Source organism: Semicossyphus pulcher, unplaced genomic scaffold (assembly GCF_022749685.1).
Source record: "Semicossyphus pulcher isolate SPU_LCO1_2020_fin unplaced genomic scaffold, fSemPul1.0.p SCAF_15, whole genome shotgun sequence".
NCBI classification, from domain to species: domain Eukaryota; kingdom Metazoa; phylum Chordata; class Actinopteri; order Labriformes; family Labridae; genus Semicossyphus; species Semicossyphus pulcher.
The window spans coordinates 19,607,289-19,618,874 of record NW_027211659.1 but is presented as its reverse complement, the minus strand read 5'-3'; the positions used below and the strand labels follow the sequence as shown (position 1 = coordinate 19,618,874).

General features: G+C 37.3%; 1 protein-coding gene across 1 annotated transcript in view; it reads right to left on the bottom strand.

The window, feature by feature from the left end:
- Nucleotides 1–3,799: 3,799 nt before the first annotated feature.
- Nucleotides 3,800–11,586, bottom strand: part of thsd7ba (thrombospondin, type I, domain containing 7Ba) — a 184,926-nt gene continuing 177,139 nt past the window's right edge. Inside the window, exons 24-28 of the mRNA XM_069663300.1 lie at nt 9,267–9,362; nt 8,098–8,180; nt 6,506–6,695; nt 6,106–6,193; nt 3,800–5,797 (exon numbers count right to left, since the gene is read on the bottom strand). Of these exons, the coding sequence (XP_069519401.1) occupies nt 5,716–5,797; nt 6,106–6,193; nt 6,506–6,695; nt 8,098–8,180; nt 9,267–9,362 (539 nt within the window). The 3' untranslated portion in view covers nt 3,800–5,715. The remainder of the gene's footprint in view (nt 5,798–6,105; nt 6,194–6,505; nt 6,696–8,097; nt 8,181–9,266; nt 9,363–11,586) is intronic.

The window sequence follows — 11,586 nt, the reverse complement described above, 5'->3', positions numbered from 1 at the left end:
ATGCTGCTGGCTCTGCAGATGCAGCATGACCTGAAGGTGTCTTCCAGTGAAGGCAGGGGGAGTCCAATTAATTTTTGTGCTGTGTTTATGACTCTCTGGAGAGCACTACTGTCTGTTGCTGAACAGTTAGCATGCCATGCTGTAATACAATATGTCAGCATACTAAAAAATTACACAGATAAGGGAATATAGGATGTAAGACACCTTGTACAATACAGATAGCCTACCAGCGTAGCTCATAAGAAGAGGGTAGATTAAAATAAAATGCATTATTGGAATGGAAAGATCAAAAGGTATGTCCTTTTTTTTAAAAGTGGTTACTAATTGTAATGCCCTCAGTCTGTTCCAGAGAAGATGGACATAGACACTATGCTGCCTCCCTGTAGTTCCTTGTCCTTACACAGAGAGGGGGGCATACTGCACATTAAAAGCATGTCTCTCAACTATTCAGATGCTAGTCCATCAACTAATTTGAACACCAAAAAACATTTTTTTTTTTTTATCCTGAATTGCCAAGCAACCAATGAAGGGACTGCAGGACAGGGGATATGTGTTAGCTCCTAATCTCTGATCTTCTCTGAACTAGAACTCATTATTAGCTGTCATAGGTAGACCAGAAGGGAGAGCATTGCAGTTACCAAGCCTGCTGGGGATAAAAGCATGCGTAAGCCTCTCAGTATCTGCCTGGGAGAGATATGGTTGCACTTTATCAATATTTCCAAGGTGATAAGAAAGGGCACTTATAATTCTAATTCATTTGCAGAGGGAGAAATAACATGCAATACTAAAAAACAATCTCTCTTTTGCACTGCGGCATCAATCATAATATATATGGACAATTATTCACATTCCATCTGCTTATCTAACGATGAAGTGTAATGCTGCTTTCATGGCTGCAGCGTTTATTGACTGGTTAATGGCAGAATCTATTTCATCTATTTTGTGAAGGTTTTAGTGATGCAATCAGTCGCAGGAAGTTAAAGGGCAAAAAAACAAGCAGAAAAAATACACATATTATATATATATTATATTTTATAAAATATGTGGAATCATGCACTACAGGAATATAGATATAGGTCTATCATAAAACCATAGGGAAGGATCATATGAAATACTTTCACTGTGTGACAAGACTATAAGAACAAGAATAACATCAGTCGATAGTCAGTTCAGGATAAGGCAAGACTACATTATTTAATTTCAAAGAACGAGAATTAATGAAATGCCATGTCTAGTGGCTTGCCTGTGGTGCCCAGATTTCCCAGTTGTAATAATGTAAGACAGATATGAATGAGGCCAATAACCCAAATTAGAATGTAATTAGGCCACAGACCCCATCTGATAAATTTCATATCCAGGAAGCTAATCCTGAGAGGAATTTTTCGTAAGATATGATTTAGTAGTCAGTGGCCCATGGTGTAGTTGTTTCGATGGACTGTAACAATATGTATTTTTGACTTGTGTCCCTGTGGTGAATATTCCTTGCTCTAATGTATTCACTGCGATCCTCCAGTCTCAATTTAAGACCCCTCCTCCAGCACTGAACTTGTTGGGGAGAGTTCTATTCAGGTAGCTATATTATATGTAATATATTTACATATATACTATATTTACATGTATATATTTTAATTACATAAAGCTATATAATATTGCCCTCAACAAATTAAAATAGCATGGTTTGTTGTGCAGTTGTGGGATTTCATTTGTTAGTAAAGTAAATAAGACAAAAACAGATTTTTTTCACCTAGAAGAATATAAATCTTAATAGCTTTATTTTATTTTCTGTTCTTTTTTTAACATTAAACCTTCAGCTTTTGTATATACCGTTGCAAGAACCTGAAGTAAAAGTAAGACTTGACCAAATTACATAAATCCCAGTTCAAGCCAGGCTGAACTTCAAAGCCCCTCTATCAATTACTTGGGCTTGCAACATCTCATTGTTCCCCATGTGCCATCTCAGTGCTCTCATATTGCATGGTGCTGGTGTTCATGTAATCAGGATAACCTAAAACCAAAAAGACAGTGGTCGTAAAAGTGTTTTTCTACCAACCTTCACATCTTTGGAATGAACTTCTTGTACCTGATAAAGCAGAAACCCAGTCTCACTAACTCTTTTATTCAGTACCGGTTCTCATTATGGATATCAAAGTAAACAACTGTCTCTTATCCCCCTACACACACTGCTGTGTGCATAGGGTACACAAGCTTTTTTTGTTTGTTTGATTATATAATGTACACAAAGGTCATTTTTAACAAGAGTCTAGAGTCATGCTCACAGTCTGTGATGTGAAAGCCACTGAGGCACAGCAGTGCTTAAAGCTTAATGATAGCATCAGCTTTCTAACATTCTTATAATCACAGTACTACCATGCTGATGTTCAGAGAGTATAATATTTTCTATGTTCACCTGACATTTAATAATTACCACTAAACCGAAATTACAGCCGGGATTGATTGTAATGTCATCAAGTTAGCTGGTATTTGGCGGCACTAGATTGAAAGGTTATGGGATCAGACATTACATTCTATGGCAATTCAAGCAATAATTATTACAAAGACATTTCAACACTTCAACCTTCCAGAGAGCCTCAAGTCAGTGTAGCACTAATGTCAGTGGGGCTCATCGTGTTGCAACTATGAATAAGATTCAGTGCACCCTGGAAAATCACTCCAATGCAAAATGATTCAAAAGAAAAGAAGTGTTTGTTTTGCTTTAAAACAGTTTATTCGTACAGGAAACAACCATGCGATACTTGAACGATGAAGACTCTCAATGTCCGAACCCTAACTTCCAACCTCTATCCCTTTCTTCTGTAGCAACACCACAGGCTGTTTGGTATTGCAGACATTTCATCATTCATCTTAAAAGCTTCTTCAGATCTACTGATCATGACTGAGTTTTGGGAGTCCCAGGCATTCCTACCTCTTTGGCCATAACACCTAAGAAGGGTACTGTTGGTCCAGTGGTCTGCGATTCTGCTCTACAACTGTGATATGGTTCAGTTCCAGCTGGTAACATCTGTTGTGTGATTTCCTATTCTGCATGCCTGTTGCTGTCCACAATCAAAATGTGATATTCAAAAGGGCTAAATTTCCTAAATACAGTCCTAAGAAACCATATTTTATATAAATAAATACACAGATTCCTTGTGGGAAAACAAAACAACTCCAGCATGATGATTAAGACTGAGAGAATTTCATCTCTCTGCTTGGGTACATTAAAGACATAATAAATCATTTGATGATGATAAACATTCATTGTTTTAAGTGGGTATGCATTTTTCCTGCAGAAATGTATCCTGCTCTCTTTCTGCACAGCAGACTGCATTTTATGAGAATTACCCAGTTTGCAATTATAGTTGAATGGTGATTGAAACTAAACACTGCCATTGTCCAACTATTCACATACCTTCACTGAAACCTGCAATGTCTTAAAATTAGATGAATTGGACATGAAAGCTAATCCATTGTCTTTGCCACTGATCAGATGGCCACGACACAAGTATTTGAATTCATTCTTCTCTTAAACAAAAGTGACAGTCTTAAATAATTGAGTTAGATGAGACAAAAGATTTAAACACTATTTCCCTCACAACCTGCAAGCATCCTGGGACTATCAGACTAGGAATCTGGCTGGAGGGTAGCACAATCTTATCAGCTGCTTATATATTCTGGGCTCTGCTGTGGAGCCTGTACCAGTAATTACAATTTATCAGGATCTGAGAGTCAAAGAGCTGATTACAATCACTGGAGTAGAGCATCTCTCTCTCTAAAAAAAAAGAACTCTATTAGAACAAAAGAGGAGAGAATGGAATGTTTTATTTTCACAGGGTTCCACAATTTATTTGCATTTTGCGCCGCTCTCCATATACACATACTAGTAACACAAATAACATGGCATTGTAAAAATTTAACAAACATTCCTTTAGATTTTCAGAACTCAGTAGAATTCTCTTAACAGGTCAGAAGTGGACTGGTCTTTTTTGATAATGGAAATATGTCCAGTTAGTTGGATATTCGTTGGTGATATTATCTAAAAATCAGAACATATTTCACAATTGGATTTTACATTGACTAAACATTTATTTTATTATGTCCATTTGTTGGCCAAATATAAGAAAAACTGCTCAAGAAGAACTACTCTAACCTGTTTGGCAACTTGTAAAACATAGTCTTTGCAAGGCCACTCAGAGTACTTCCTGCAAAAACGGATCAAGCATGCCTAAATACAATCAGCTGTTGAAATACAATTGTTAGAACATGTAACAACCATATCTGCACAACCGTTAAGATATACATTTACTAGTAAATACATTCAGAAGGGTCAGATAAAAAATGAACACATCCTCAGTTTATGTAAGCAGAAAGAAATTAGAGAGTTTTATATAACTTAATTTGGCACTGGCTCATTTAAGTAATTGACTTTCTAAATGTAATTTCTAAATGAGAGTAAATGTGACAATTTATGGTCCATCAAGTTGCTTTGTGATGACGCGCTGCACTAAATCCCGGATATTGTGAATTTAAATGGACATTTTTATTATAGACTGAATAATTATGTATTTTGTAAATATTTTGTTGTCTGTCATGTTTTGAGCCCTGTCTTTTTTGTGAAAAATGAAAAAAAAAAAGGAAGAAAAAAAACACAACACCGTTCAGTAAAAAGTCCAGTTAAAAGAAAATTGAAGAAAGATTTAGTGGATAAGTCTATTTTTTTTTAGTGATCAGTATATTGTTTTCTTTGCTTTCGATGAAAAAGTGTATATGAGGTATGATCTTTGTCATGCTGGTGTTTGATAATTTGCATGAAACACTATTTTCTGTTAATTCTTGACTGCATTTTTCAGTAAAAATTCCAAGATTGGGGGTTGATGAAAGTTTGTAGATAATCAGGGAAGATAAACTACTGCATCATTGTATTGTTCAAGGCAAGCCTGCTTTTAGTTTCCACGTATACACAACATATGGCATCATCAACAAACACCATCTGACAGTAACAACTTGCATTACAATTAAACACTAGAAAAGTCTTTTGAAGGGAAAAAAAACATTAGTGATTTAGCACTAACGTAGTGCATAGAGTATAATCTCAGAAATTCAAAAAAGGCTGTTGTTTACCCAAAATGCTTGTGACATTTTCTTTTACGAAGATTCAGCACTGATGAGTCAAATGTCAAATGTTCTGTTGTTGTGTCTTTGAATGTCATGACTGACTGCTGACTCAAGATGTTTTGTCTCCTTCATGACACAATCTGAGGCAAATAACCAGGTGGTTCCTCTGATTCTTCAACATAAAAAAAAATAGTCCACACCCCTAGAGTCTCTTTTCTCAGGAGTCCTCAGGATTTGTAGGTTGCAAACAGTGCTTCGACTGTGTTCACATTGCAAACATTTGATAAAAACAAACTAGAGGTCCATTTATTTCCCTTGAGTGGACGCCTTTATCTCATTCCCCATTTCGGCTTTGGTTCCTCTTCTTCGAGGAAGATAGTTGGCTGAAGCAAAAATATGAGCTAGATTGCCTCTCAGCAGCAAATAATGTGCAAGAATCATAATTTGTCCACTGCATTTTTGCAATTCAATTGGCCCTACAGCAAATATCCACCAAGCTCAAAAAACTTGTAAAACATCAGTAGTATGTGATGGACTTATTACTAATAATCTAAACGCAGTCAGTTGTGGCTGAGTGTGTTCTTGTGAGGTATTGCCGCCTGGTTACATATCCATGTCACCATCATAGGCCAGGGTCAAGGGTTTCTGAGGTGGAGGAGATGTCTTATTGGCTTTGGATGGGTTACTGCAAAATAAATAAGACAGGAAAGCTGACAGTGTAACAGACTTAGAAGCACAGGGCAGCACAACTTGATTTCCACCTTACAAAGGATTCCATTATCTGATAGCAGCTGCAGACTGCAGACAAAACATTGTTAGAAATATAACTCATACTTGACAAGGTTCTTTTCAAGGGAAGCAGCTGGTTAAGAATTCACCGTGCTTCTCAGTGTTCAGTCTGTTTTCATCTAGAACGTGTGACCTACAATGATTTTTTCAGCAATTGAAGTTGCATAGTGAGGGAATATAATATGAAAGCAATATAGTACATACCAGACCAGGAATGATAATGCAATAATGAAGAGTATTAAGATGAATCCAACAGCAGTCACGACATAAACCCACAGCTTAACTCTTCCATCTGTGAAAGCAAAAAGCAGTTTTAATACAGTTTTAAATACATTTAAATCTTTAGTGCAGATATATTTAAAACTTTTATCAAAAGTTTTGCAGATATAAATAAGTATATTTAATTTTCAAATATACTACAGTTGTCAGTTTTTATGGTCAATGGAGGTTTATTTTTTACAGCATATATTGATGAGCTCAAGTAAAAACATTCAGGGGGTTCTACACCTGCCCAAGTGATCCTAGAGCTACAAAGGCAGTTTCAAAGGCAGGAATCATTTCAGGCAAGCTAGTTGCACCGTTAAAATGATTTCCATTTCAGTACCTGGGCCAACAGGTCGTAAGGTCCACTCCCTGAAGAGGTCCTGGGCCTGAGACGGTTTTAATCTCCCAGAGTTGGTTTTCACATCGGCTTTCTTGTTGTTGTCCACCCCCGGGGTTCTGGTGCAGTAGTCCAAAAAGCCGTGCGTGGTCATCACTTCAGTGTAACCCTTCTCACACCCACACACTCCACTCTGCATGGGGGAGGGAGAGGAAGGCCAGCAGAACACCATTTACAGCTAACACAAGACAACTGTGACCATTTCTTTCCCATTGATAGAAACTCTGCTGACAAAACTGTCTGCAATTTCTTTGGACTACTCTGCTTTACTTTAATTTTTCAAAAGACTGTCATATTTTTTAATTTGACACTGCTATAGACACAATGCAGGGCAACACAATATATTACTCCTCTTTCCTATATTAAGAAAAGTCTTCACTTTGACAGTGGGGCTGGGTTCTTGAGAGCACCTGACTTTCATACAGACCCATCTCTGCAGATGAGTATCAGTTCAATTTGAATGCTTTTTATATGCAGGTGAGAACTCTTCTACAAACAGGCAAGACCAACTACACTAACAAAACAAAGCGAGGGGTTCAGCTAAAGATATCTTTTTTTTTTTTAAAGAAGAGAAAAGAAAATTACCCAATACATTTTAAATGTTGCATGTTGGATTTATGTTGGGTCCCATTCGAAATAATATATGAAACGTGAGTACGGTCTAGACCTGCTCTTTGGTTATAAATAATAAATAAATAAAAATATGAATAAATAAAAAATGATCGATTGATTTGTGTTAACAAGGTTGCAAGTAGTAGGGACACTCTACAAGCAATTTAGGGTATAGACTCCTCAGGCAAGTCTAACCAATAGCCACAATAATTCACTGTATACAGTTGTTCAGTTACCAGATGACCTTATGCATGTTCATGTACTTATTATCTGCAACGTTTATTTACATTTACCACATTTTGTCATTTAGCTTTAAATCTTTTTTAAATACAATCAATCAAGTGTGCTTTACCTTGACTTCTCTTCCCCATAAACAGTGTTGGGGGACTGGAGCCTTCAAGTTGACATCAATACAGTTTTTGCAGCAATTAAAGATTACAGAATTTTCTTTGATGGCAATCACGGACATTAAAGTTACCAAGTAGACATAGACCTGGAGTGGGTTTTAGATTATTTTAAGACCGTAATGAAATTGTATAACAAATACAAGGGGGTTGATTACACCAACATTTCTGATAATAATGAGCCCCAGCTAGGCTAAAAACACCAGTGCTACTTTGTTTTCCATTAAAATTGCAGTTACATTGACAGTACTTGAGGGGGCAGTAAAACTCCAAGCTTAGGACGTTCTTTGTCAGTTTCATGGCTGTTATTGTGCAATTTCCCCCCTTCTAGGTGTAGTCAGTAACTGACACTGAGCCCACACTCGTTGGTATTAATATGATTACCCTGTTCTTGATCATTAAAATGTCATCTGTCAAAGTCCATTTAAATCTTCACCTAGAATGGTAGAAGCAGGAAACAGCAAACACAGTGAGAATTAAGGAGATCACAGCTTCCTGATTAAAGCACAAAGATCTTACCGGTGTGCAGTATGAGAAGGGCTTAGTGCACGGAGGATGGCAGTGTCTGACTGTGGCCGGCTTTTTCTGTGGGAAACAGCCCCCTGGTGAAAAACAACAGGTTCTTATTTCTGTTCCTTTGAACCATTGATCACTAAATTAATGTACTGTCACACCTGATTAATGGGCTCAGTTGCCTATCAGGATCCCTGATCAATTTGTTAACGTTTTAATTCAAACATGGAAAATTGCATGTCAAAATATCAAAGAGTAATGCCTTGCGCTCTCGCCTCCTCCGCAGATGGAGGTTATTTTTTCTGGCCTCATATTTGCTAGTAACACTTCCTTACAGTGATAAGATCACATTCACCCACTATTTACAGCATATCAAGCTCCCCTAAAGCTCTCGTTCCCTCAGCAGTATTACCTTTGTTCTGTTTCTCTACGCCTGCTTTGCTTCCCACAAATACAAATGCATGATTATATTTATATTGATTGAAAGCCTCCCAGCTCAGAGTCTGGCTTATTGATTAGTTATGTTAAGAGGGAGAGAAGAAATCAATGGGGGCTGCACTGAGAATGGAAAGATCAAATAAGGTGTTAAATTCAACTAGAACACTGCTCTGAAATCATTCTTTGTGTGTGTGTGTGTGTGTGTGTGTGAGTTCATATTGCAGGCCAATATTGAAATGACTTTAGATTTTTTGCAGGGGATAAAAGAAATGATCATACCTATTTTCTCATATAAACCATGTTAAGTAATATAATATTGTGCAATGGGATTAACAATTTGCAAAAGACATCACATGCTTTGTTTAGCTACCCTTCCCACTTACTTCCAAATACATCAATTATAATTTATTTCTAAACCACCTACTTCATCTACTTCTGCAAAACATAGTGTTGTTTTAGTGTTCATAGTGTATTTTTCTGAGATGAATAAAAGAAGATTCAATTACTGGCATGGCAACACCTTAGAAATGTCTTTTGGAGCAATCAACAACCTAATATTTTCGCACATGTCCAAATGATCCAGTCTGAATTGTCAAATGAGACTCCAAGCAGCTATTGCACACAAATTCAGTTTAGTCTTCATTGGACCAAATATACATAGATATTCATTTATCTATCAGGATTCTACACTAGACACAACCTTTTCAGGATAGCCAAAAGATACTGCCACTACTCACCTGTTACATTGACACCATCTGAGCGCTGACACCACACTGTTCTCTCATTGTTGCTCCATCCTCCTGTCCTCCACTGGTAACTATGACATTTTCCTCCTGAAGTAGTGGCAGACAGGCATAGACAATGCTCATTAGCAGTTTGTCGTGGGCATCCAGCCCTGTTGTCAGGCTCCCTTGGACACTAACCACCACTTCTAATGCTGCCCTGCTGATACATTTTATAATGTTAGCGAAAGGAAACTGAAACCTTTTCTTCTGAAGTGATGTGAAACAACGGAATCTTTAGAGGAAATTAGATAGTAGAAAGTGGTAAGTAATGAATGAAAGACACCTCTTACCAAGAAGAGGAATGGTGTTTTCCAAGAGCAATATGACAAACAGAAGAAACAAGCAGAAAAATATTGTAAAGGAGAGTATCTAGATCAAAGTAACACATTGAGCTACAGCAGTACATAATATTGAAGAGAATGACGAGTACCAGACATTAACCATTAAATTAAATGTTTTAAAATCAGCTAATTAATGAGGGGAAAGAGCTGGCAAGAGACCAAATACATAGTTGCTTATTAGATAAGCAACTATGTATAGCGGCTGTGGCTCAGTGGTAGAGTTGATTATCTTTCAATCAGAGGGCCGGTGGTTCGAACCCCAGCTCCATCAGTCCACATGTCGAAGTGTCCTTGGGTAAGACACTGAACCTAAAGTTGCTCCCGGTGGCATAGCCAACGGGTATGAATATGATAACTTGATTGACAGTTGGGCACTTCAGGCCAACAGTGAATGTTAATGGGTGAATCTGACATGTGTAAAAGCAGCTTTGAGTGGCCGCAGAGACTAGAAAAGTGCTATACAAATACAGTCCATTTACCATTACCATAACTGTGACATGTGTAGTAGTAAAAAAAGAAGAAAATTGTTGAATGAAACAATGGGGGGGAGTAAAAAAACAAACAAACAAACAAAACGTAATAAAGTTAGCCAGAAATAAACTTGGCCCAATGAAACAGACAAAAAGAACACAATAAATAGAAAAACGTCATGTTTTTTTCTCTGTGAAATACACAGATGTCAGTGAGTAAAAACAGGCACCATCTCCTTCTTTTATCAAAAACAGAAATCCGACATGTGACACAGCTTTAATGATACTTCTACCATTGCAATTGCAAAACTTCCATTTACCTTTTTGAAAGCATTTGCAATATTACTTTTGGTCTTTTACTATATGGACAGGTTTATATTTCGTGGAACCCAAGGGATGCCTCAAATCAATAATGTTTGTTATGAGCTGTGTCAGTGTGTGGGCTGATCTGAGTTGATCTGTCATAGGACAAAAACTACTCTCATGAATTTCAAAGGCATCAGTTCCCCGATACACCTTGACAGACCCTGGAGTATGGTTTCAAGGTCAGTATAATTAAATGATAATCTTTCTGTAGCCCTCATGAGATGCTCATTGAACACTGATTGGAAGATGATTTTCTCTCCATTGATCTACTTTGAGGATCAGAGGCTTTCTTTCTTATTAAATATCCTATGTTCAAAGACACAAACGCAGACAGCTGCACAATGATTTCAGCTAGTCTTAAAGGCTAAAAGAGTAGGACCCTCATAAAAAAAACAATAAAAAAAATATATCACTTATTACCTACAAGAAATCTGTGGCGGTGTATTTACAGAGAACCTGCCATTTGCCTGTGTTGGGAATGTTTTCGGCCTCAACCTTTGGGCAGTGGTGCAGTAATAATAGCCAATAATAGCACGCAAGTGGTGACAAAAAAAAGCCTTAAAAAGGACCAGGTTACATTGTCTATCACATCATCCGGTCTTTTCCCTCGCAGAGAGGCGATGATAGGCAGGATGAAGCAAAGCTTTTTGGATTCATACATAGTCCATCACAGGCAGGGTTGGGGGGAGGTATTGGTGTGTTTATTGGTATTTTGCAACAAATATGTACAATAAAAATATATTTTTATGATTCAGTGCTTTATTCTTGCTAATGTTGCTCTGCTCTACCCTTTGCTATTCCTTGTTTTTGTCCATTTATATAGAGCCAGAGACCAACGGTCAGCTTAACGCCATTCATTGTCTTGATTCTGGTTCTAATGCCATGCTCTGGACAAATACTCAATTCTGATTGGCTGCAGAGTGTCAATTAATTCCTGACCAAGAATTAATTGTGCTGCAATTTACTGATTAGAATGTAGTATTCAACATAGTATCAATTAATGGAAGGATAAATTATCTTCAAATGATAAACTGTGGTCAGAAAGGCTCCATCACAGAACAGTGAACTCAAGGGACAAATAACATTCTGTAATGT